Source organism: Brienomyrus brachyistius, chromosome 6, assembly GCF_023856365.1.
Source record: "Brienomyrus brachyistius isolate T26 chromosome 6, BBRACH_0.4, whole genome shotgun sequence".
NCBI classification, from domain to species: Eukaryota; Metazoa; Chordata; class Actinopteri; order Osteoglossiformes; family Mormyridae; genus Brienomyrus; species Brienomyrus brachyistius.
The window spans coordinates 14772795-14800556 of NC_064538.1; the positions used below are offsets into that span (position 1 = coordinate 14772795).

The 27762-nt window shown below is 47.7% G+C and overlaps 1 protein-coding gene across 2 annotated transcripts in view; it reads left to right on the forward strand.

Moving 5' to 3' along the window:
- cacna2d2a (calcium channel, voltage-dependent, alpha 2/delta subunit 2a) overlaps positions 1 to 27762 on the forward strand; it is a 240381-nt gene that overhangs the window by 64532 nt on the left and 148087 nt on the right. For both annotated transcript variants that reach the window (XM_049017367.1, XM_049017368.1), the window contains exon 3: positions 10650 to 10766. In XM_049017367.1, the coding sequence (XP_048873324.1) occupies positions 10650 to 10766 (117 nt within the window). The remainder of the gene's footprint in view (positions 1 to 10649; positions 10767 to 27762) is intronic.

Below are 27762 nucleotides of genomic sequence, written 5' to 3' on the forward strand. Positions count from 1 at the left end.
TTGTGCATATACATATGATATCATCCCTGACCCCCCTCCCACATTTACAGTGGCCTGGCTGTTGTTGATGGAGATTCTGTGGGGGGGGGGGGGGGGGTGCTGTATACCCCATGCTACTTAAAAGTGGCTGTGTCCTTCCTTTCAAGAGCAAATAAATTTGCTGCCTCCCCAAGTCTATTCATCGTCTTGTCCTCACAGGGGTGCTGGCGGGAGGGGGGATGGGGCATCACGACACTAGGGGCATTTAGTGTTGTTCGTTATCCCGTCTATCTGTGCCTTGCTATCACCCAGTCCTCTTCCAAAGTGTTACAGGCAATTAAGCCCTGGGCCACTGTCCTTGAGAGTTTAGACATGTGTGTTCATGTGTGGCTGCGTGCGTTGGGATTAGCGTTATGGCCATAGAAATGAATGGAGAGTCCCCATAAAGACATAACTACAAGTCAGTGTCTGTGTGTGTGTGTGTGTGTGTGTGTGACAGAGAGAGAGAGAGAGAGAGAGAGAAAGAACATGTATATGTGCATGAGACCAAGTGGCCTTCAGATGGCAAGAGGCGGATGCTAACGCTCTGGGGCCCCTGCCTGCACTGTCATTGCCCCCCCCCCGTGGAAGCCCTAATTCAGGCCTTTATATCACCTTGATCCTGCTTTTGGCTGCGGTGTCCAAGATGACAGATGCGTAAATATTTAACCAGAAACAATTTCCTGTGCTGAGTAATTGGCTGCCGCAGAAGGGGGGTGTGCTGAGACAAAGTGTGACAAACGGGCCTGCACCACGTGTACGAGATGCACCACGTGTACGAGATGCACCACGTGTACGAGATGCACCACGTGTACGAGATGCACCACGTGTACGAGATGTACCACGTGTACGAGATGCACCACGTGTACGAGATGCACCACGTGTACGAGATGCACCACGTGTACGAGATGCACCACGTGTACGAGATGCACCACGTGTACGAGATGCACCACGTGTACGAGATGTACCACGTGTACGAGATGCACCACGTGTACGAGATGCACCACGTGTACGAGATGCACCACCAGATTTTGAATGGCTGCCCAGCTTATGCTGCTCGTAACAGAGATGCAAAAAAAAGCTATACGTGACTCCTGAGAAGTGCCTCCTTTTATGTTATGCCGGCGACCCCCACTGCTCAGCCCCCCCACTGCTCAGCCGGGCTGCCCTTGCGTAGACCTGCCCGGGTATGACGGGCCCTGCTACCGCATGTGCCCGACCAATCCGTACGAGATCTGGGATCAGACACAGAAGCCCAACCAATCCAGACGAGATCTGGGATCAGACGCAGACGCCCGACCAATCCGGACGCTGGTTCCTAGCAGCTTTCCAACAAGGATGCTTCAGCTACTGCAGGAACACTTCAGCGTCAACACTTAAACAAATAGAAGTAGCACCTTTGAATGGGGAACCACTGTACCTGCCTTCGTCTTCCAGATAAATTACCAGTCCGACAAACCATTCAATCAAGTGTAAAAGTGCCGAATGAGGTTATGTCTCAGAGAGGCTAGGAGCCTGGCCACTGTGCCCAGTCAGCATGTCCCTCTGGCCCTTCAGGCTCATGGATGATCATCCTGATTGGCTCTAAGGGCGCATGGACGATCATCCTGATTGGCTCTCAGATGCAGTGATATGATTTGTGTTGTCATGAGTTCAAACTGTGCATCATGTGACTCACTGTAAGGGAAGCGCTACAGAGTGTGAATGCAGGTGAATGACACATAGTAATGATGAGTGTGGTGTCGTGAATCTTGAATCTTATCTTATCAGTAAGGGGGATTGCAAAAAGAAAAATATATATAATCGTCCAGATTGGTCACATAAGATGTAAGATTTGAGGACTGGTAGGTGGTTAGGCCCATACAGAGACCAGAGAAAACCTGCATTTAATTCTCCAGAAAATGAGAAGGTCCCCTGTATCGCCTGCTTCATTTTGTCTCCCTCGTGCCAGAGAAGATAACCTTTCTGGTGGGCTTTTGTCATGAGGAACCTAAACTGTAACAATCCCCGGACCTGAATAACGAGTTGCAGCACAGGCATCCAGTGCTCATGTAGGGTTTCTTTCCTCATCCACTTCTTATCAAATCCGTCCATAGCGGTGGCTGAGTTCCTTTCTGTGGGGAGCTCACTAATATTCCGTAATGAGGGGCATTTGTCTCTGCCTCTCCTGCCTGCATCCAGGCCTGGTTGTTTTTATTGAGGCCGGCCGTGCGGAGTGATAAGCAGTTGTGTACCAGCGCTGCAGGACCATAAAGAACCGTCTGCTCGGGTTCTCACAGGGAACCGGGCGCGGAGAACCGGCTCATGGCGAATGACGGAGGGAGGGCCCCATATTTGGCATAATGTGATGCCTCGCATAGTTCTCACAGTTTCGGCCCTGAATCTTTGTGAGCATCTCACACCATGTGGGGAAAGTTATTACTATTATTATAACAATTCTTAGCTAATCTGATATTTTTATATGACTCCTCTAGCCATTATACAGCTGATGTTTGAACCCTTTCCCCTGAAATTTTGACATCAGCCCACACCCAATCCAGCATTCCTGTCACGCCCTGTCCGTCACATCCTCCTGTGTGCCACGCCCACTTGTTAACCTCCTCATCAGCTGTTTCGAGTTGTATTTCATTAGTCCTGTGTATTTCAGTCTGCGTTAGTCTCCCTAGTCCTGTCATTAATGACATTGTGGTTGTTTTGCCTTTTCGAATGTTTTCCCTTTTATTAAACCCTGAATCTTCCCGACACCTAGCGTCCTGCTCCTCTGTTTTCCAACCCGCAAACTTCACAACTCTGGTTCCCTAACAAAGACGGCTGGTGCCACTATAAATCACTGGCTGATTTATGGCTTCTCAGTCAGGGTGTTGCAGAGATCTGAGGAGGAGAGCCTGTCCAAACGGGATGTATTAACTGTTGATATAACTTGGGCCATCAATCCGTTTCCCCCGTCCGAAGTTGATGAATCGTACAGTATGCGTTTTCGGTGCGTCACGCTGCGCTTTTGCTGTGTGTTGCGGTGCGCCAGTTATTATATAGATTTATCAACATGGCACGCAGACTATGTTCTGCCAGAGAGCAACGGGCAAGGGGGATGATGAGTTTGAAAGCGCATTGAGGAGTTTAGCTGTCGTATGGGTTTGAGGAGCCTGGCCAGAATGGAAGAAATAAACCAGTGTTGCTGCCCAGGTCTAATTGGACTGGAAAGCTCAGATGGCATGAGTGGGACAGAGGCAGACTGTGTCCAGAGCATGCTCAGAAGGAAATACAGAACGGGCCACACATGAAACCTCCCACGATTGAGGAACAACAGAAAAACAAACCTGAGAAGGCTGCAGGCAGACGAGGACATGATGCTCTTTGATCGGTCTGTGACCTTCTGCCCAAGGGATGCAGCCCACAGGAAGTTTAACGAAGCTGCCGTTGCTGGCTCCCAGCCGCTCGCCACTCAAAGCCGTTTGGAGTGCCAGATGTTGCGTTGGTAGGCGGGACATCCAAGCAAGCGCGCCGTGATTGGCACGCATTGAAACTATCGATCGTGACCGTGTCCGTGGCATCTGTCACCATAGCGCCCCCGCTGACAGCTGATGAGGAACTTCCTGAGGTGAACGCATTGCAGGTGAGTGTGGCAAGGCATCTGTGAGTGGGAGAGAGTGACAGCCAACGCTGATGTCACAACGCTTACTGGTCGTCGTCTGCGTGCGAAGGATGCAGCAGGCTGATTGGCTGCTAAGGGACTGTCAGCAAGGGGAAGACCTCGTGCGCACAGGCATGTACTGTATCTTCCATCAGATTAATGCTGTTGAAATCCGAAAAAACATGCATGGACGATAAAAAAAAAAACAGGTTCTTTCGCGTTCATGTGCCTCTTCAGGACCTCCCACGCCAAGGTCCCCAGGAAAGGGAACGCAGCAGACCTAATCTTGCATTGTGTTGGTTTAGGGAAGGGGTGAATCTACAGGCAAGCTTGTCATTCAGATGCCTTTATGGTTCCTGACCTGTCTCTTCAGACAGTTCTGATTAAAGGTGAAGAAGGAGCCATGCGGTACACTAACAGGTGATGAGCTACATGGAGAACTTTGCCTTTGGAGCTTCACCTGCCAGCTCACGCAAGATCATGAATGGCGCCAGAGGACTCTGTAAGGAGTCACCGTGATTAGCAGCCCAGTAAGGCCGTGCCAGCAGTTAGCAGACCATGTTAATTCATTCATTCTCTCGACTCCTTTTTGCCTGAGAAGTAACTTTGGGGGAGGGTCACTGCGTGCTGCTGCCCTAGAGAGGATCCTCAGGTGATGAGGCTTTTGCTTGTTTATGAAGTCCATCTGTCCTCTGTTCCGCACAACGTGTCTGGATTGGTGCATTCTGCTTTGTTTCACCCCTAGTAACCCAGACTGAAGTCCTGATGCAACACCCTGAAACAAACTGCCCATCTTTGTTTCCCCGTCCCTGTCCCACACTCTCTGGTCACCTTTTTGTCCCCTTCAAAGTAGCAGTTTTTTTTATGTGAAATTTATTCTGTGCTGTCAGGTCAGTCTTTGCCCCTGAAAAGTAACATAATTCCCCTAATAAACATGAATTTCACTGCCCCAACCCCCGGCTTAAGGTTCTGTTTACTGTCCCAACCAGACACAGTAGATTTGCTACTTTTTTGATGCAGTTGTGGAGTAGATGGTTTCAAGGTCATACTGGTCCTGTCAAAGTTCCAGCTCCTCAAGTGTGATGCAGTAGATCCCATGCTTATGTTCTATAGCCTACTGAGTGGAGCCATGTTTGCTCTAGTTGTCTCTATGTCCCTTCAATAATATTTGGGGATTGTTTTTGTGTATTTTCCAACAAGTGGTCAGAGGTGTCTTCTAGGGTCACTAGTAGGCGGATGCAGTATATTGATGCATACAAACATGCTCATTCCTGCATGTGGTCTTGTCTTGTCTTATGAGCCTTCTGGAGATGTATTGGCCCACCAAAGAAACCTCAGTGAAGGAAGACCCCCTTAATGCATCTGATACCCCAATTACCCTCCTTCTAGCCTCTCTTTCTGGTTGAGGCATTGTCTAGCATTATCATAGTCTAGCTTAGTATGAACGTTGCATGCAAGGCAAGTTTATTTATATAGCACAATTCAGCCGCAAGGCAATTCAAAGTTCTTTCTTGGTAAAGCATCCTATACGGCGTATTTCCTTAGTACTGCTAGGTTCATGAAGTTAGAGAAGGAAAAGAAGGACCTGGAAATGTGGATCCCAATCCAAAGTAATTTGCAGATTTGGTAATGCCCTGTAGGTTATACATCTACTCACATCCCCAGGTAACTTCCTTCATGTGTTGATGAATTTGTAGGTAAGGTTGGGGATGTATGTCTTCCTCTGTTTGTGTGTGTTCTCTCTATGCCTATCAGAAGATGGATTAAGTGCAATGATTTGAAATGAGTGGGTGATTAGAGGAGATTCAGGCCGCAGTTTGGAAAGCAGGGCAGAATCATGGGCGCGCTGCAGGGCCGGCGGGCCACTGGCACGCCGTGAGGACACTGCACGTGGGTGCTCACCCTGCCCCGATTCTGTTGTCTCGTTGTGCTGATGAAGATGTGATTTCTTCTGGCTGAAAAGGGAATCTTGAGTGCTCCACATGATTGCTGGTGATTGATTCCCCTCTCTCTCCATCTTCCTGCCGACTATTTTAGAAGCACTTAGGCCAGTTTTTTTCTCTTTTTTCGTCCACATGACATGCTCCATAATAATTTCTCTGCTCGGAGCTGGGCACTGTACGTTTCATCATGGAAAAGAGGGCTGTCTCCTCTGAGTACAGATTTCTGAATATTGTTAACTGTGTAGTTTACGCTTCGATCTAAGAGCAACAAAATGAGGATTAACTTTAAAAAAAATCTGCTGGATTCTTTGCCTTTTTTTTGCTGAACGTCACAGTGGCAGAAACCTTCAGAACTGGGACATTTCTGCATATCTGGAGGTGCTTGTGCCCCCGTTCCTCACAATAACTGAACACACTTTGTTCTTCCAGATTTCCTGCTGTATTTGAAGCTTCTGATTATCTGCCGCTGTACTTTGTGTTTTGGTGTTTATTTGTTTTGGTGTTTACACTCACACTGGAGTTTGACTGAGCCTTTGTGCCAGGCAGCTGACACCAGTGCTGTGCGTATATGTGTGTGTGGAAGGAGTACTGGCACCGCTGGATGCCCTCTCCCCAGGAGGCACTACTGTGCCCCTCTGCCTTAATCTGAACCGCTTCCTGGCACTACCCCCCTGGCCCACTGCCGAACATGATCGCCACAGGACTGTTCTCCGTGGGTCCCAGCACCCTAACCCTGCTGTTTTTATTCAGAGTCCGCAAGCCTCAGTCAACCGGGGGGGGGGGGGGGGCTAGGAGAGGAGAGAGGTCAGTGGAGGGGGCCTGTATCATGGGGACCTGCTTCAAGTAATTCTGTAATTGTGCGTGGTGGGCCTGGTCCTGTTAACCAGAGGGTTTATTTCGTAACACTTTACATTAACTGCACCATCATATTGCATTTATAATGCATTCATAGAACATTCATAAGCAGCATGTAAGTACACTTTAACATCCCAACATACCTTAACAGCTTTAAAATGCCTTAATAACAAACATTATATAATAATAACAAACATTATAATTTTATAATCATGTCATGTTTGTTGTTAATGTATATTAAAGCTATGAATGCATGTATATTAAAGTTGTGAAGCCTTTGAATGTTCTATGAATGCATTATAAATGCCTTATGAAGATGCAGTGAATGTAATGTGTTACCATTTACTTGCCTGAAGTGGCCAGTGCATACCTGTGGCGATTGTAATGCAGACTGGAAAAATACATATTTTTGCTTAGGATATGTTGAAATCATCCCTCCGTCCATCCATGCATCCATCCATCCATCTTTCAACTCCTGTTCAGGGTCACAGGAATGGGTAATATATACACATAATACACACAGTATGGGCAATTTAGTGATGCCACTCTGCATATCTTTAGACCAGAGGTCACCAACATGGTGCCCACAGGCACCAGGATGCCCCGAGGACCACATGAGTCGCCTGTGGACCTGTTCTAAAAATAGCACAACTCCTGTATCCTGTTGCTATTCTTTAATCACATTTGCATTTATATAGATTTGAAATTTGAAAAAAAAAAAAAAACATTTAAAACATGTTTATTAAACATGAAGTTTAAATAAGTTTAGGTAAAGTCTGTTCTGATAGCCCTTCATATGGCTCAGTACCCATGAAGTAGCTCTCAGTTTCAAAAATGTTTGTGACTCCTGGTTTTACACAGTGGCAGGAATCCTGGGCAGTACGGGGAGTACATGGTGGGTGAGCTGTAAGTAAGGAAAAAGCTAGTGTTCCAGTGTGGGGAAAATTCAAACGATTTCTATGACCCTTTGATTGCAGGATCAAAGTTTGCAACCAGAGTTATGTGATCTGGTTTCTGTAGGTTGGGCACCGGGAGAGGTTTTAGTTCCAGTCAGTAACCAGAATCCTCTGGTAAGCATCATAGGCCAGATGTCTGGATACAGGTGGCGTTCCCTCAATTCCCAGGTACTAACCTTGCTTTGAGTCAAGGTCCTTGACCATTCAGAAATGCACCACATGGCATTTAATAGGCTGCGTTTCCTTCCTAGTCGGTCATTTGTGTTTTAACAGTCCAGTGACTGTAATGCCTATTTCATATTTGGAGCCCTGCTTAAGTGTCACCCCTTAAGTGTTATTTTAAAAACAATCACTGGCATGCAAAAGCAGTGGGGGGGGGGGGGGGGGTTGGCCTTTCGAAAGTTAAAGCTGAGGAAGGGTCACGTTTGGTGATTTAATAAGACTCAGGTAATGTCTGTCCCCGATTTGAAGGAAATGCCTTTTAATTGGTTGAGGGAGCCCGTAACCAGATTAGTGCCCTCATCTGGAGCCGGTGGAGACCATTGCCTTCCTCTGCGGCTGGCTAATGACTTGAACAGGGGCGGTAATTACAGTGCAGTACGGTGGGAGACTCGGAACAAATCGGCTAATCGAGATGTTCTTGTCGTCCTGCCATCCCTCTCCCCGAATTGTTTACTGGATCTCCTCCCCACTGATGCGAAGGGCTTTATCCCACTCCAAATGCTCTTATTTCTATTCATTTGGGACGGGACACGCGAGCGTAAATCAAATTAGCCTTCGCCCTACGCCACGAGTCTCCATAAAATAAGGGGTACTACAGGAAAAGCCGGGAAAGTGCTTGTCTCCAAAGACCCCGAGGGGCGCCAGCGAGAGGCCAGGCCCTTCCTGATCACGGGGCCATTTCACTGCCGACAAGGGGAGGGTTCCTGTCAGTGGGGGCTTTCTCACCAGGGTGCTCCTGCATGAGACAGGCGGCTGCCGTGTGGCCGGCCGCTGGCTGTGAGATATGCCCCCCCATTGCTGTCAGCACCGTGTGACCCCCCGCACCTGCAGGTCGGTGCCGATTTGGCAGGGAGCGTATCGGAGGAGTGCAGAACCCTGCTGGAGGGGAGTCCCGCAGAGCACTGCGAGAATGGCAGCAAGGAGAGCTTCGAGATTATTCCATGGAGAAAAAAACCTAAATGTCAAGTGTCCATCCATTTCACAACCTCACCTTCTGAAAGTTTTCTGTTTTTCTGGTTAAATGGTGACCTAAACTGCCTTTATAAGTTACATCAGTGTCAGAAACATTCTGGCTGTATCTTTAAATGTCGCTACACCCCAGTGCTTGAAGAAGGGAAAAACAGGCGCCAGTACTCCCCTTGTTACTCAATACCAGGTGCCGGTACTCCCCTTGTTACTCAATACCAGGTGCCGGTACCCCCCTTGTTAATCTGTACCAAGTGCCAGTGCTCCACTTGATATTTAGTACCAGTTGCCGGTACTCTCCTTGTTACTCAGTGCCAGTTGCTGGTACTCCCCTTGTTATTCAATACCAGGTGCCGGTACCCCCCTTGTTAATCTGTACCAAGTGCCAGTGCTCCACTTGATATTTAGTACCAGTTGCCAGTACTCTCCTTGTTACTCAGTGCCAGGTGCTGGTACTCCCCTTGTTACTCAGTGCCAGGTGCTGGTACTCCCCTTGTTACTCAATACCAGGTGCCGGTACCGCCCTTGTTAATCTGTACCAAGTGCCAGTGCTCCACTTGATATTTAGTACCAGTTGCCAGTACTCTCCTTCTTACTCAGTGCCAGGTGATGGTACTCCCCTTGTTACGCGGTACCAGCAGATATTGAAAGGTGCCGTTACTCTGCAGAGTACTCTGTCTCTGCAGAGTGTACCGTTGAGTTCGGGTCGACTGCAAAAACTGCCTACACCTCATTAAAGGGCAAGGCACAGCCATCCTGATGTTGCAGCTTTGGTCTTTAATACAGGTAAAGCTATGCCTAAAATGGCATCAGAGAATTAAAACATTCCTCTGTCTGCTGGTCACCTGACTCCTTTCTTGCAGACAGTGTGGTAGCCCGGTTCTGTTGCACACAAGGTCAAAGTGACTTCTCTGAATGACAGCTTCTTTAGGGGCGTCTGTAAGGGCAGCAGCTACACATGCTGACAGTGTTGTCCATCTGGTCGCTCTGGGGTGTGGGAGGCTCACACCTTTCTGTAACAGAAATATAAGTCATGTTTTACTTGGCACCCCCCAGCACCCGTGAGTAAGTGTATATATATCAGGAACACATTTTTCTCTGCAGATGGTGCCCCAGCCGTTATGCACTAAGTAAATCTGCTTTGGAGACGTGTGTGCCTCGCGGCTCATGTATTGTGACACAGTTTGGTGCTTGGAGTAAGGTGTTTGCCAGTTAAGTAGTGAGCAAAACCAGCCGCCAAGGCACTTCTGGCAGGGGATGTCGCACAAATTTCCAGGCCGCCGTGAGCTGGTATCACCTTGGTGTGATCTCCGACGAGAGCCGGAACAGAGGCAGACGATCAGACGGGGGCCGTCCACCGCGCTAGCATTTCTCCTGTTGCCAGGGGAGTCGTGCACCACGGAGTGTCATGCAGCACAGTTGATGCTAAAGCCAGAATTCGGGGATTTACATGAGCGCTCAACTGAGATTAAGCCTTCGCAAGGTAAATTGGGGAAGCAGTGAAGTGCCGTGCGACAGGATGTGGACAGATGAAGTCCCAGGAGAGGCCTTCCTGTAGTATGCAGCTGTGTAAGTGGATTGAGAATCCTCAGCAGTCTGTCCATCCATCCATCCATCCATACATCCATCCACTCTTCTTTAATCCTCTCCTCCTGAGGAGGTCTGTGGTTTCACAAAAGTTGTTTTGGATGGAGACAGCTGCTAGGTAAATATAAAGGTAAATATAGCTGAAGAGCGAGTGCATGGGCTGGTGATAAAAGTAAAGCAATTAAAGCAATCATTTGACATACAGGTGGGAGATTTCTTTAAACCTGCTACAAGCATCCCATGATTGAATTTTTCTTGTCTTTTGGCAAAAGTGAGTACAGTAGCAACTTGGGTACACTGGGTTGACTTTAAGTACTACTACTGTGATGGTGTTTTTCTTGGAATTCTTGTGGAAACGTGAATGTTTTTTGTTAAAAGAATCATGAGTATGATTATTATGCTGTGATCATATGTTTGCTGATTAATTTCTGCCACGGAACAAATACAGTGATATCTTTGCTTTCTTTACAGATATACAGTGAGAAGAGAACCCAGTTTGAGATTAAGAAGATTTCTCCCAAAGAGCTGGTAGAGAAGGTGGCTTCTGACATCCAGAAGCTCTTAGCACGTAAACGGAAGGCACTAGAGGTAAGAGGCCGGGACAGGATCTCTCCCTGGGACAACCAGGACGGCAGGAAGGCTCCTGGGCTTAACATAAGAGGGAGGTGAAGGTTCTGGAAGATACCAGGTCTACTGAGCAAGGGAAGATTTTGGGAAAATCTGCTCATATAGAAGTGAAAGTGGTGTTTTCTTTTTCGTGATTTTTTAAACTATATCGTAACGATGTACACTGGCCATTGGACAGGTAAAAGATCTTCAGCAAGACCTTTGTCATCCCTCTTGTTGACAGAGTTCAGGTATTTGTAGCCTTGTGCCACCTCCACTGCCTTTGTGTGGATGGTGTCTCGTATCAGGGGCTCCTTGGGACCCCCTTCTGATGCAGGTGTTCAGCTGCAGGTGGCTCTCCAGGCATCACAAGACAAAGTCCTCCACCAGTCCCCTATATTCTCCCTTTTCACCCTTGTCAATGTACACATCAACAGTAGAGTCGTTAGAGAAATTCTACAGGCTGGTATTTTACTGGAGGTCTTTTGTGTAGAGGGTGAACAGGAAGGTAGGCAGGGCAGTTCCCTGAGGTGCCCCTGAAGCCTCACAAACCATCAGCTGTAGGACAGGTGGTCCACGATCTTAGATAATGTGGGTGAATCAGGCTGGATCACCTGAGCCTGTTCCCTAAACAGGGCGGCTGCATGGTGTGAAAGGCACTGGAGAGTCAAAGAACATGATCCTGACATGACTGTGGTGCCAGTTCTGCCCAGGTGGGAGTAAGCTCTGTGAAGCATGTGCATCAGATAGGATTGTTTCAAACCGATTTTTTATTTTGATAAATACAAGCTGAGGACCAATCATTATATTAAGCAATATGATCAATTCCCTGCCTGATAAAAATCAGGTTTCTAAAATCATTATCAGATTCGTAATTGGTTTGATGACTGGTTAAAAAAAAAGTGGGGGCACCCTGACATGTTAATTTTCATATTTGAAATGTGATGTTGAATGTTTTTATTTATTTATTGAACTCATGAAATGCCACTTGCTGAAGGGACTTTGTTTTTCAGTGAAGTGATGTGTATTTGTCCGTCGTATGTGGGCAGAAAGCTGCAAAGGGCTGAGTATGTCAGGATGACGCACTAGAGATCACTCAGAAACGGCGCATGCTTTGTTTAGTTGTGAGACAATTAAGAGAATCACACAAACAATGTTACGGCTGCCTGCTGATTTGTTGTTGTATTCATGTTGATTGCTGTGGAAATGTGGACGTGTTTGGGCTTTAAGCCGTTGTTTTTGTGTAGAATTTTTGCAGCTAGCAGTAACAAGTGTGATCAGGACCTGTCCACCAAAGGATCAACCAGTAGCAACCTAATTAAGCTTTTGCACACGTCAGCAGCTGTCTTGTGAACAGATGTGCTCACAGTCTGCCTGTGTGTGGCCGTGGGCTTCTATGGTGATGTGTAGCTCTGTGGGTTAGAACTGGAAGGTCGCTGGTTGCAATCTCACGGCAGGCAGAGTGATGTCACTGCCGGGCCCTTTAGCAAGGCCCTTAACCTCAATCACTCCGGGGATTCTGTCTGGCCCTGCTCCCTCTAGCTCACTTGGACGTTGCTTTTGATGAACATGTGTGCTACAGTAAATGAATGTAATGCCTGTTTTCGTCCCACGACTCGTGCTGTGATAGATTGAGGCCCCGTTTCCTCAGTGTGCCATGAGTAGAATGCCCCCACGTAAATGTGACCGGAAATGAGCCATGCGTCTTACTGTGTTTGTGTCTTTATTCATCCCTCCCGTTTGGGTTTTGTGGTCACTTCTGGCCCTATTATTCCTCGTTAGAGATACCTGCTATTGGCTGCACCCTCAAATGCCCCCATGACAGAGTGCCTCTACTTTCTGCCTTCCTGCCCCTTACCCCCCCCCCCCCCCCCCGTTGTCATTCTCCAGCTCCCTCCTTCATTAACTAGTGCAGTGGAGGCTACGGCTTCCCGTGATGCCAGTACGCTGATCAATCTCTTGTGCTTTTTTACCTTCCTGGACGCTTTTGTTGTGGCTAAGGAGGCAGGCGAGCATCGCGGTGGCAGGAGCCCGGGGCCCCAGTCAGTGGGGGAACTTTACAGGAGGAGAGGGACAGAGCTGGCTTCCATTTCCCGCTTTTACATTATGGTGAGACGGCTAGGTAGCCCTTCACTAATGAAGCACTTGTGAGGAGGGGAATTTGTGCTGTAAGTGCTGCAGACAGGATGTTGGGAAGGAGGGGGGACTGGTGGGGGCTCAGAAGGCAGCAACACCTCATTTTTCGGTGGGGAGGGGGTGCTGTCTCAGTCTGTCCCCTGAAGTCGACCCTCACAGGCTTCTCCTGTGCTTGTGCGCTTGCTGATAGCTTCACCCAGACAGTGGTCAGCTCTTTCCTGTGGCTCCTGCGGCTCCTGCGGCCAGCGGCTGTAATTTCGCTGGCAAGTCGTGGGGATGGCAGTGGTGGTGGGGGGTTCGGCCGACAATAGCAAGAGCAGATTGGCCCCCGTGTCCATCTCGCCTGCCCCCGCACCCCCAGCCAGCGTCTCACCTGGAGCCGCCCATCACACCACACGCTGCCAGTCGCGATTAATTATTCGCCGGAAGGAAGAAAAACGGGCGAGAAAAAAAGGCCCCACATCAAATAGGAAGGTGCCCCCCCCCCCCCCCCCCCCCCCGGCACCGTCGCTCGGCGTGGAAAATTAGCAAAGGAAATGAAGTGATGATATTCATACATTGGAAATGAAGGGGATGGCGGCCGTGGCGGCGAGATGGAGAGAGTGTCAGCCGCGCTGGGGAGCGACGCTCGCTGTTTACCTTCCCCTCTGAGATTTAAATGCCAAAACGCTTTAGCTCGATCAGGAGGGACAGCGCCGAGCGGCGGGCCAGCAATGACCGGTGACTCTCAGCCTGACCTGAGTGATTTACACACCTGCCCTTCTGCAGGTCTCTCTGTGTTTTTAAAGGCATCTCATGAACACAAAGACGCTGTAGTTTCACAGAAGTGCAGACACACATACACGCGGCGTAAGACGGTAAAGGAAGTAAGGACTGCTGGTGTCTTCCCTTGGCACTCTGACTCAGAGTCTCTTGGCAGGTTAATAACGCTGCCAAAGTCCTGTGACCCAAGACAGCTGGGTAGTGACTGGTGTGGCGACAGCTGAGGGAGTGCAGAGTACCTGGGGGAGCGTGGATGGAGCCCGGCCACCCTCCCAATCCCCGGCGTTTTCAGCTTCACTTCTCATTGAAAGCGAAATGGGAAGGAAGCAGGGATGACATGTATCATCACTGTACAAACAGTTGGGTTTGATCCCTTTGATTTATTTTCTGCTCCTCCAGTACATTTTTTCACTTTTAATGCAGTAAAAGCAAAGTAGAATCAGACTTCAAAGTGAGACAGTTTTAGGAAGATGTCCAAGTAAAAAAAAAATACAGTATAACCCATTTGTACAGGACTGTCAGGTATGTGTTCTATTACTGAGGGTCACCAATGACACAATCTCAAGTGTGTGTGTGTGTGTGTGTGTGTGGATTATGTTTATATTACGTGTTGGCATCCAAATCTTCCCCACAATGTAAAAAAAACCTGTAGTTTTGATGTAATGGGGCCAATTTTTCAGGTACATTGAAAGATGTGTGTGTGTGTGTGTGTGTGTGTGTGTGTGTGTGTTTTGTATATGTTATATTGTGGGAGCCAAATGTTCCCACAAGGTCATAAAAACCTCTTTTTTTTTTACCTTGTGGGGACCACCTTTTTGATTCCCACAAAGGGGAAGGTCCATTTTATAAAAACCTGTGACTGAAATCAAAAAAGTAAAAATGCCAAAAGTCTCGTATTTTGTTTGGTTACTTATGGTTAAGGTTAGGACTGGGTAGGGGTTAAGGTCGTCATGTTGGGATTAGAATTTTCCCCATAGAAATGAATGCAGAGTTCCTCAAAAGATAATTACAACCTGTGTGTGTGTGTGTGTGTGTGTGTGTGTGTGTGTGTGTGTGTGTGTTGTGCAGGGAGAATTTGTATGTATCTGGCCATACCATTTTAAGACACATTTGCAGAATCATGGTAGAGAAGACAGACTCTAATGAAAAATGACTCTTAAGTATCTTACAGTTACTCTGCAGAATGGCTAGTTTAGTGCTACAGATTATGTCCCAACCTTCAGCAACCTTACAGTTTGTTTCTGTTTGCGCATCATTGCGTCTGCACATTCCCACGTGGGGGGTGTGGCGTGTGTGCGTGTGGGTGTGTGTGCCTGTGGGTGTGTCCACCGCAGCTACCTGCAACCGTGACTGATTTTGATGGGCCGCTTCCCGCTCGCCTCGCCACCCCCGGCAGCTGGCAGACGCCGCCCTCAAGTCGCCGCTGATTGATGTACACGCTGACAACACGCCGTCTGTAATTCAACATTACTGGTTCTTTTAAAGGGCACCTCTCTTATTGGCCTGAAAAGAAAGACACGAGATGAGCTTCTCTCCTGCACATCTCCAAATTAATGCTAGTGTAACAAGCACCATCGCTAGCACGCATGCTTCACAGAACGCGATGTCTATAGTGGCGGTTCTGTATATTGTATGCAGTTTGTGCATTTAAACTATGTACATAATGAGAATGAAAAGTTTATTGAGGTGAAGATTTTTTGTTAATGTCAGGTATGTCTGCGTTGAGCTGAGCTCACAAAATCCAGTTAGCTCCTGTTTCCTGTAGATATTTCATGGAGAGTCTTGGTGGTGACCTACTGTAGCTTCACACACACAGGGATCTTTACTTCCTCTCTAATGCTGCTCTTCCTGAGCCTTTTTCTCACATCTGTAGAGTGTAGCGCTGACTTTAGTGTGGGTCCCCTAGCGGTTGTCCTTCGTGTTTGGGAGCCTATTCCCGCTGAATTAACTAGCTCCGGCGCTCGCGTGCATAGACTGACCCTAAAGCTGGGCCAAGAGCCAGTTACGTGGCATCAAACAGACTCATGCTGGGCGATTATGTGTGAGGAATTACTCATTTGGGCTCTCTCTGTGATCATCTTTCATGTCTGGCTGTGCCCGTGAACTGCGATCATTACTGCGCGGTGTACCTACAAAGGCGCCTGCTTGGTGTCTGTGATCGACTGGGATGCCTGCCCGATCACTGCCAAGTGAATGATCTTCTGGCTCACACACAGACTTGCAGCTCACACACAAACATGCAGCTCCCACTCACATCTTGTGCCTCACACACAGACATGCAGCTCTGACATGCATCTTGCGGCTCCCACGCAGACATGCAGCTCCCACTCACATCTTGTGGTTCACACAAAGACATGCAGCTCTCACATGCATCTTATGGCTCACACACAGACATGCATCTCTCACATGCATCTTATGGCTCACACACAGACATGCATCTCTCACATGCATCTTATGGCTCACACACAGACATGCAGCTCCCACTCACATCTTGTGGTTCACACACAGACATGCAGCTCCCACACTCATCCTGTGGCTCTTGCACACAGACATGCAGCTCTGACATGCATCTTGCGGCTCAAACACAGACATGCAGCTCCCACTTGCATCTTGTGGCTCTCGCACACAGACATACAGCTTCCTCTCGCATTGTCATGCCGTGCTGAGGCTGCATGTGCAGGGTTTTTGCGACGCTGACAGCACTTTCAGCTCCACAGTCCCCAGACGTTTTCATCCAATAAGTTTTATCTAAAACCAGGCACTCTGTAACACTCCTGCACTGGATACTGAAATGTGAAAGCAGGCTGTTTTTTCAGCTATAAATATAAATCATAGCAATAATAATAAAAGCAGTTGGTTAACACAGTTATGCTGAGTTTCTATTTTAATAAAAATAGAATTCTGGAAAAGGACACTCCTGGTAGTCATATTATACAGATTTGCATTACATCTCACTCGGACATTCTCACTTTAATCCCAAGACTAAAAAAATGGCTACTTCCATCCATCCCTGTTTTGCAATGGCCTGTGGTGCCTCGCCGGGGAACCTTGAGGTACGTAGGCATTGGCTGGGCCTCCAGCTCTCCTGTCTGACCCCCACTGCCTTGGGGCTAGTGGGACCCCCTGTTGTAACTGGGGCTGTCCTCAGCCTTAATCTTGCCCTCGGTAGCACTCGTCACCTCCAGTTCCTGTGGCTCCAAGCTGCCTGGAGCGTGCCTTTCTGGCATTAGGCTGTACAGTAATTAGCAGCAGATGCCCTCATGAGAGTCTTCATTCAATCTGATGGCCTTGTCATGTGGGGCGAGCCTGATCTCTGTCAGGTTGTGGAGGCCTATCATGAGGGAGAGGATGCTGGGCTGTGTGACGAGCCTACAGTCGAGGTGCTTTCACATTTATCTGAAGTTCCCCTCTCAGTTATATCTCCTTCAGAAATAACAAATTTGGTTTCATAAATTGCTTTACTGTGCCATCTTCTACAATGCCTTAACTGTCCTGCTTGCTTGCTTAATCAAGCTTAATCAAGTTCCTTTAGTCTTAAAGAGGAAACATTTCATGCAGCACCGCTGCAAGTTGGTACCTACAAGTCAAGCTTTATTTTCCTGGTTTTAAGATAAGAACAAAAGAGAAAACTCATATCTATCTCAATCACTCTTTGTATGTTGTTACAATGTTGATTGAATGATTAATTAACAACTAAGGCAACACAGTACAGGTTGTCAACAAAGGTAATTAACCTGTGTGGGTACAAAGATGAATGTGTACGTGTCAAGAACAGTTTGTCGTGACAGATCTCTTTGTTACATGGCAGACACATCTGTAAGTGCTATAATCTCATTATGGTTCTGTCTCCTTCCGTTGATTGCATATGATTTTCAAAACTTGCCCACATTTGGCCTGACCTGTTGTACCGGTTACCACACCACTATTTCTGTCTAGCTGGAAAGAGCAGGCAGATCTGAGAATTAACTGCATCCCCTTGCGTACTTTTCCTACTTGTCAATCAACGAGAGTTATCTCAGGTGAAGAAAAACAGCCTAATTGAATGTGATTTCCTGTTGCCATTCTGGATGCAGTGGAGCCCTCCTCTGTGCTGAGTAACCATGACTCACGTTATTGACATGAGCTTAAAGGAAATGCTGCAGTTTTTCTCTACACGCTGTATTCGGACTGTAGCTGCAAGTGTTACTTGTTAATTAAATTACAACATTAATTGTATTATTAGTTTAGAGCATGAACTTCTGCCCCCCCCCTCCCCAGCTGGATGTTCTGCATTAACAGACAGCAGTGACTTGGTACATCGTATTACAGATGCCCTTCGCTTTACGGTGGTTCGGCATTCAGTATTTTATAATGGTGCGATAGCGATGCACATTCAACAATCATCTTTGAATTTTGATCTGTTCTCGGATTGGCGATATGCCGTGCAATACCTTCCACTCACGTCCCGATCGCCAGCGTAAACGTTTCATACAGTGCAGTGTTTAACAACGTATCGTACGTGTTTTATTTTCTGTGGTCAATCAAATAAACTTGCATTCATTTATTTACTTTTCATTAACTGGTACTTAGTGTCTTATTTATGTCATTATTTACTTACCATATCGTATTCATATCCGACTTACAATATTTTCCACTTACGAAGAGTTTATTGGAAAGTAAGCCCATTGCAAGTGGAAGAGCACCTGTTCTTTCCCTTCATCACCTCTGTCCTCTAACTCCCAACACTTATTGGCTCAGAGGAAGCACAAGCGCAGGATGTGCGTGAAGCGCAGGGCAGCCGAAAGGCAATGCAGGAATATTGATCTGATAAATATGAACCGCAGTTTCCACCGCGTGACTCCAGACGTCATCTAAGACATGTGACATGCCTGTCAGAACGATGCTTTTTTTTCCCTTTTGCCAGCCAGCATCCAAATTCAGGCAATTGACGCGACACACATCAATGAACGAGGTTGCAAATAACCTTCCTTTCCCGATTACATCGCTTGCCGGACGACACTGCAGGGATAAGTGCAGGAAACTGACACTGAGTTCTAGTGCAGAGTTCCTCCGGTCTGCCAGCCAAGAACCTGGGAGAAGAACAAAAGGTGTGTCAGGACAGATGATGGTTTGCCTGCCTGAGGGAGGTGGCCAGAGAGGGCAGCTGAGGCCCGGGGCACCTCCGCGGCTGTGCCTGTGTATGCGGGTGTCTGTGTGTCTTTGGCCATATGGGGGCATCCTTGAAATCCCCCTGGCTACTGAGGCCCTTTGATCCTCTGTCCATTTGCCTGCCAGTGTGGTCTTTCTTCATCCTCTAGGGCAAGGATCTCAGGAGGCATCAGAGTCCCAGGCTGTGAGTTACTTAAACTGCAGGGACGCCATTTTCCCATCATCCTGCTAGCTAAAATAAGGGGGGATTCTTAAAAAAAAAAAAGGACATTAAAGAAAATTAGAAGCACAAAAATGGAAGCTTTAATGATGGCGTGACCTCACTGCCTCTCACTGCCTGGCGGTGGCCTCACTGCCTCTCCCTGCCTGGCGGTCTTTGGCACTGCGCTACATTTCAGATGCTCTCAACTTTTAGATGTTCCACATATAAATCTTACATATTATGCATTTTTTCCACATCAATAATGAATTATTGACTAGAAGTAGTACAGAGATCATTTGCATATCATAAGTATGTGGTACGACTTGATCATTTTTCATTCCAAAAGTACTTTGATGAAATCTGTCAGTATATTTTCCATCTGGGTACAACGCATATGCCGTCAAATGCTTCTCCTAAAATGACCACGTTTCAAGGATCTTTAGGTGACATCCTGTATCTTGCCCAGCCAATCACAAGCTTGGCCCACCAAAAGGCTAGGTCAATGTCAGCCAATCACTGATTGCTTCTTGGTTATCGTAAATATAATGGAACCAAGAAAATAAATAAAATGGTGTTTTTGAACTCTCACCCCTAAACATTCCCCAAGCTCTTCCCCAGAATTCCATGGCTGTCCCAGAGGGCCTTTGTTGTTTGTTTTTGTGTTAAGTTTCTAATCTGATTACCATGTTCCATCTCCTTTGTCTTTCCTGATCTTATTTTCCTCATCCTGCTATGAATATACAGGCCTGCCAGCTCTCACGCATTTGCCGTGACACTCTGATGCTCATGCAAGAAATCTTACGGCAGATCTATATTATTTTATTATAAACCTAAAATTAGCTACATTAAAAGTACTGGAGTAGTTTTCAAACCCTATGAACTATATGCAAGGTAATAAACTGTTACATACATGTGAATGCGTGTGCATGTGTGTGTAGACTTGTCTTTAGTTGAAAATCTCACTCTAGCCAGCTGATCAAAGTTTGCAACCCTGTGAGTTAAAGACCTCAACTGTTTTTTGTGATCTGTGCTAGTAAAGACCTTGCGAGCCCCATTCTGTGCTTTATGGGGCATGACACAGTGACCTTTTGCCAGATGCATGCACTGTGTACTCAGTGCTCGGTGTTGTTTTAGGCATTTGTCAACCACGCAGTGGTGCTGTCTGGCACTGTTTGGCTAGATCCTGACCTTACCTTGATGGTTTCCTTAAAGGGACCATAATGGACAGCTGTCTGGCACTGTTTGGCTAGATCCTGACCTTACTTTGGTGTCCTTAAAGGGACCATAATGGACAGCTGTCTAGCACTGTTTGGCTAGATCCTGACCTTACCTTGATGGTGTCCTTAAAGGGACCATAATGGACAGCTGTCTGGCATTGTTTGGCTAGATCCTGACCTTACTTTGATGGTGTCCTTAAAGGGACCATAATGGACAGCTGTCTAGCACTGTTTGGCTAGATCCTGACCTTACCTTGATGGTGTCCTTAAAGGGACCATAATGGACAGCTGTCTGGCACTGTTTGGCTAGATCCTGACCTTACCTTGATGGTGTCCTAAAAAGGACAATAACAGGCTGTGTTTGGAAGTGTGGAGCTGCTGATGAAAGTGTCCTCTGTGGCTGATGTCTGAAAACAAAACGGATCTTTCAACTGGGCTGAAGTGGGGAGGATGTCACTTCTTTGTGTGTGTGCATTAGGAATGGACTGTCATAAAGTCTATTATATTAAAAATTCAGGTTAAATTCAATGGTATGCAATAATGAATGCATGACATACTTTGTGACGATCATGAAAACATTGTGCGGTTCTGCAGTTCAGCTTGTAGTACAGTACAGTACTGTATGTGTTTACTTTCATTATTACTGAATATTCATTATTATGTACTGCATCATTTTTCTGATTTAACTACAAATTCGACGTATAAACAGACTTTGGGAAGGGACCTTGTTCATAACCTGTTATAGGCTATAGGCTACTACTAGTGTCTTTTAACGGTAGTGACATTGCTAAAAGGTGTAGAAAAGTATTATTGCATCTGAGTGAGCGACTTAGACATGATTGTAAACAGGCCAGACCAGTGGCCTCACTAGGGACAGAATATGATTATCTGCAAATCTGACCGATTGTTCAGTGGCACAAAGCGTTCCTTGTTCAAAGGTCAAAGAGCAAAATGTCAGTCCTGAATATATGGTGTGTTATGGTTAGCTTGTACAGTAGTATGTCATGGTCATGGAAGTACGTGGCAACTAATTAGTGATTCGCCTCATGCATGTGAACTGAAATCACTGACATATATTTACCATCAGCAGATTGGCGAAGGCTTTGGCAAGCAGTGGGCGTGTGGACTGTGGGCCCAGGCAGCTCTGTGGCACCCACCCCCCCCCCCCCACAGCTTTCCCTTCCCACGAGCGAGAGTCTCGCTGTTGGCGCCTTACTGACACGTGCTAATTCAATTCCATCTCGTGATTCAGTCCACACTTGGCTCTATAGGGAGATGTGCACAGGAAAATTCACATCACACCTGATACTTGCTGAATTTTGGCGACATCCCTTAGAATTTCCTGGAATTAGATGTTTCGTTGTACAATGCCACGTCAAAACAGACCCATAAAATACCAGCACTAAAAATCTAAGTGTACTCGCTAAAAACAAGGACATGTAGTTTATTCAGAATTTTGAATCTATTTCATAAATGTTGATCCAAGCCTCCTTTTTACTTAAAAACAGATTATTCTGCTCAGACTTGATAGCGTAAAATATTTTTCCCTTTTATATGTACACTTTGCAATATTCAACAATCAAATGTATTTGTGTTTGTACAGCCTGAGATATTTCCTGTGGGGGAGGAAAAAGATTTATGTAATATGTTGTGAAATGTCATATATAATATAATGTGACATCTGACAAGGGTGTAATTAACTTTGTGCCCCTCCGCTTCCCTGTGCCGCGGAGCGCTTGTGAGGAGAAATGAGGCAGCCAGGCATGAGCGCGGAGCCATGCCGGGGGGATGGCTGTGGCCCCAGGGGCCCCCAGGGGCCCCAGGAGCAGCACATCTGCCCTCCGTGTGAGATAATAGCTCTGCTGGGGAGAAATGGGAGGGGGAGTAAGGAAGCCGGCAGGCAGCACGAGGCTGGATAGTGGGGTCAGCAGCGTGCCGGGAAGGGGGAGGGGCTGAGCGGAATAGGAGGGAGAAAGGCCAACAAGGCAGGAAGGGGACGTCTGTGATGAAGGACCCCCCCCTCAATAATCCTCACACAAGGGCAAAGACGGCACAGATTGTAGCGCCACCTACTGGCGTGATAGGATCCCCTCGGCCTGGCTGGCGGGAAGGAAAGCGGAGGTGAGCTCCATTGATTTATATCTCTGCCTGCCCCCCTCCCTGTCCTGCTCCCCCCTGCAAGCTCATCCCCTTTATTGCATATGTGATATTTCTGGTCCATTTTTTGGTCGCTCTGTTATCTAAAATAGATCTCGTCGATGAAATCTGCGGAGTTCCGAGTCATCCTAGCTGCGTGGCGAGCGTTAGCGATATCTCTCCGCCGTCACATCAGCCCTTCCCATGTGGAGGTGGGGGGGGGGGGGGAGCTTTCTGTGCATCTGTGCATAGGCTGGGTGCAGGCAGCAGGTGGCGAGGCTGAGCTTGAGGGAGCCGATTTTCCGACGCTGAGGGTGGGCGGGGCTCGCCTTCGCCCTCTTGCTTGGACGCCAGTCATATCCGCTGCCGTGACGGAAGTTCTCTCGGTTCCCTATGAGGCTGTACCCCCATCATTTTCTCTGACCCCCCACCCTGACTCTCTCTGGTGCTGTAAAATTTCAGACAGCACAAAGAAATGGTCATCAGGAGACAAATGCTCCCCACTGATGACAAACGGAGCTCCGGAACATTCGACCGGCCATGTTCCGGAGTGGGCTGCGGGGGTGGCTACGAGGCTGTTGAAACGAGGCGCCGTTGAATTGTTTTGTCGTCACTACTGAAGCGGCGAGCCGAGCCATTGTCCCTCAGCTGCGTCGCTGCCTAATTCGCCTTCCCGCTGACAGATGTGCAGCCTCTGTGTTACTGACAGGCCATGCATCGGAGCTGCTATCTGCATAGTTATTTCATGCCGCGCCCAGGCGCTTCTGCCCTCATGCAAAGTGTGCAAAACGGCCACCTAAACATGACCCAGAACAAAGCGAGTGGCCGGATCCCGGAGAACGCTTTGCAGTTTGAGGCGGCTGGCTGCCGTATTCTTAGAGGTAAACAAACATCATTAATCCACAACCTACCTTCTGCTGCAAATTCAGGTCACAAATTTTTATGACCCTCCGCTCTATAACCCACCAAATGGCAGTAATTTACCTCAACAACAACTAGTTCCAGGTCTGTTCTTTCATTTTCTATGAGACAATAGCTTACATGGTCTGTGCTTCCATAATTATTTCCAGCACAGCATTGATTGGGAGTACTTGGGGGCTGGTGTGTGGCTCAGTGGGCTAAGCCTCTACACCTGTGATTGGAAGGTCACCAGTTCCAGTCCTGGCCTCGGTAGAATAGTCACAATTCCGTGAGCCCTTGAGCAAGGTCCGTAACCCCTAGCTCCAGAGGCACCTCATGCTGGTTGACCCTGCACTGTGACCCCCAAGCTTGCTCTCACCTGTGTATGTGTCTCATGGAATGCAGGACTGGGAAGGCGAAAAGCATTCCAGTGTACTTGTACTTGTGCAAAATGGCAGTGAAGGATCTTTTCATAAGTGGATGAAGTATTATAAAACTGCCCAAAAGGGTGAGCCCCCCTGTAGGGAGGTTGATGGGGGCAATGCACCCAGTGTAGACTTCATAGCTATTTAGTATGCGGCCCATTGCCTTTATATCTGATTGTATGGAATATATATTGCAAATGCGAAGCATCACTCTGTTGCAGACGAGCCGCTTCACCAGCCGAGTTCCGTAGCGGTGAAAGCGGCTCGTCAAGGGTGGAGGAGTGTTTGAAGGAGGCCACAGTGTCCTTGGCAAACGGTGACTCGATCAGCCCTCAGAACATACTGTGCACATTACAGCTACTAATTTAAATTATAAAATCATATCCTTGCCCTGTTAATATAACTAGCAGGCTGTTTGTTCAAGTGGCGCTGAAATTAGGAAGTTACATTATGAAGGTTTTTTTCGGTTTCAGTGTGGTTCTTAACTCGCTGTTTGCCGCACTCTCCCGCTTTAAGGTCCCCGTGCCTTTGTGAACCCTGACCACTGACGTTCATTGCGGCGCTCCGGCTTGGGGGAGGGGCTGTCCGTTCCAGGTCCCCCATGTCCGCCGCCTCTCTGCGTCTGTCCCCCCCAGCCACGGCACGCGATTTGGCCACGTGGTATCCCTGACTACCACCCGAGGAGATGCACTTCTAATGCTAATAAATCCTGCTCTTATTCTGCCAAAATTAAACACTAATGGGGTCAAGTCATTATTATGCCACTGGGGCGAGTCACTTATTAAAGAACAGCATTTCTATTTTAAAAGCACGGATCTCCATTTTCCTTCTTCAAATCCACGCTAATGTAGACTCTGTCATGGCCGTGGAGGTGCTGCCTCTTCTCCCTCCCCCAAAGGTCACTCGTATTTACACTCGCCTTGCTTGCTTACGCGCCCAGCGCGTGTCCTGGCTGTGGCGCTGTAGAAATACGCCCCCTCCACCGCCCCCCTAACTCCCTTCTGTCCCCCAGCTAATGTCACCGAGATCTATGAACCGCCATTAGCAGCCATCTGTTTGAACCTGCAGCACGGCGCCGAGGTGTCGCTCCCGCGGCTCTCGCACCCCCTCCGCGTGACGAGTGTGCCTCTCCAGTGAGAACATGCGGTCCCGGTCCACCCGCGACCCTCTGTCCGCCCCTCTGCCTGCCCTTAATGCCACCCGCCACACAGTCCCATCTCGCCCCGACCCCCTCCCCTCTCTACCCCATTCCATTCCATTGCCTCTCTACCCCTCGCCTCGATTCCTATGTCTTCAGCCTCAAGGTCATCGTACAAAGAACAGGAGAGCAAGCTTTGAAATGGTCGCTGTGGGGTCCTAGGTGTAATTTCAGGTTTAGCTTGTCTGGGAGGTCAAAATGTCAACCGTGAACGGAGTGAGAGGACAGACTCTGAAGGCACTACACAGTGTTATTCTGCATCACAGACATGCAGCTCCTTAATTCTGGGTCCCGAATTGGCATGTGGCCCCTTTAAGGCTGGTCATGTATTTTCTGTTCCGAACGCAGAAAGTGGAAACCTCAGGATTCCTCGCTGCAGCTTTAGGTACCACCATAGCCTCCTGAGGCCAATCACTTCTCCAAAGGCTACAGATCCGGTTCAATTGGGATACTTTTATTTTTTATCGGTGAATTCTACCATTTTTAACTAGCCCTTTACCGAGTCGACTGCCGGTAGCAGTGACCCCGCAGGGCGTGGAACGTGACCACTTTACCCGGCATGCTTCCCTTTGTTTAGGCCTCTCAGTATCAAGTGAAAATAAATAACGGAATAATAAAGAAAAAACACAGAGATGTCGGTAGAATAACGGAATGATAAAAAACGCAGAGATGTCGGCAGAATAACGGAATAATAAAAAACGCAGAGATGTCGGCAGATTGTTTACATGGCGGCCTCCCTATGCATACGCATTTAAACAAGGTGCTGGAAATGAATGTAAATTGCCACTTTGTGCTATCCTCTATGCATAAAACATACTTTGGCAGTCTTCTCTGCGCCATTGTACATCTACAGAAGAGAGAGAGGGGAGGAAACACTTCAATATTTGAATCGCTTTACTTAAACGGTGCGACGCCACCGTTTGGAGTGTGTCTGCGCACTCGCCGGCCCGTTGTCTTCTCTCCTAGAGGGTACAATTGAAAAAGATAATTTCGCGTGGAGCATGCTTTTCAGAATGTTTCACTCTACAGTCTAATAGGAAATGTTGAAGTGTTTCTTTTCTGTACGGTAGAAAAAAAACAATGAAATAAGTACTAGGCGCTGGAACTGACACCCACAAAAAAAAAAAAAGAGCAAAAAAATCCAATGTGTCTTTGACACAATATGGAGGCAGAAGCAAGAGACAGATATGGCAGATACTGGATGCCATATGGGGCCATGATTGCGTGGGATATGTTTTAATCTTATTGAATGTGAACCATCAGTACTTTAATTAAAAGCATCTGTGCGGGATTTGTGCAGTCTCCGTGAAGCGGCGTCTCCGAGTGGCGGAATCCTGCGGGTTTGATACAGGGAGGCTCGCTTTGTTAGCATCTGTGTGTGTTTGTCCTTTGGTGTAGCTGATGGTGCCACATACCCGGCTTTTCGTAGGAATGCAAAGAGCCCCATGCCTGATCACTGTCTCCTCCTGCTTGTTTTAGTGTACGCTCTGTGTAGGCTTAGACTGGGTGAAGCTGTGCCTAGATGGATTAGGGTGTGGGGGCCTTGGTACTAGGGTTCTGTGATGGAGATTGGGATGACCTGGTCAGGAAGCAGAATCTCGTCCTCTGTGGTGGGCAGAGCAATGCAGTGGTGCTAACGAGAAGTACGTTAAATATGCTCATTAAAGCTGTATGCGAATTTAGGCTGAGTTGGGCCACCGTCAGCCTTATCTAACATACAGTGACTCTGTCAGTGCAAATCCAGGGCGGATCCAGTGTGCCCTCTTTACTACAAGCACTTATAAACAGAAAATGACTTAAGGTAAACACAGGACGAAGGTGGAGCTCCCTGTGAGAATGAGCAGAGCTTTGGCGGATGTAATTAGCGCTGTATGAATGGAACTCGGTGTGTTCTAGGCGCATGGTTAGTGTAGAGTACACCAGGGGACTGCGTGCGCTCCCTTCAGCATTTGGCACACCCAGCGTTGCAATGAGTGAATCAAGAAGGAGTTTTTCAATCAGTAAATCGCTGACTTTGGGGTGTGTCTTCCAAGGTGACACTGCGACGGGTTTCAGGTTAGAACATCCTAAGCATATGTTAAAGTGTGAGATACGCGTCCATCTCACGCTGCTGGTAATTCTGAATTTTAATAACATTTTCCGTCATGTTGGCTGTCAGTTGTGCCAGCAGCATATGGAATTCATTCATCTGCGTGGCAAGTATGTGTGTGTGTGAACTGCTACTGTGTGCGTTCCTGCATGACTGAATGTCTGTTCTTTAAAGGGTCACCCTGGCAGTTGTGCCAGTAAAACATTGGGTTATATGATGCTTTGTGTGTGCAGGTGTGTATACGCGTTTAGTATGTGTGTTGCGGACTTGAATGCTCATATGCGTAGTCATGTCAGTACATTGAACATAACAGTTATGCGTCACGTGTTTGTGCCTGCGCGTGTTTTTGCGTTTGTGTCTGAATGTGTGTTTGTGTCTGCATATATGTTTGCATGTGACTCACATTGTCCCGTGAGAGACCTCGATCCTTAGCCTGAAGTGTTATCATGTGACGGCATGCGACATGTGACTCACACTGTCCCGTGAGAGACCTCGATCCTTAGCCTGAAGTGTTTTCATGTGACGGCATGCGACCTGTGACTCACATTGTCCCGTGAGAGACCTCGATCCTTAGCGTGAAGTGTTATCATGTGACGGCATGCGACATGTGACTCACACTGTCCCGTGAGAGACCTCGATCCTTAGCCTGAAGTGTTATCATGTGACGGCATGCGACATGTGACTCACACTGTCCCGTGAGAGACCTCGATCCTTAGCCTGAAGTGTTTTCATGTGACGGCATGCGACCTGTGACTCACACTGTCC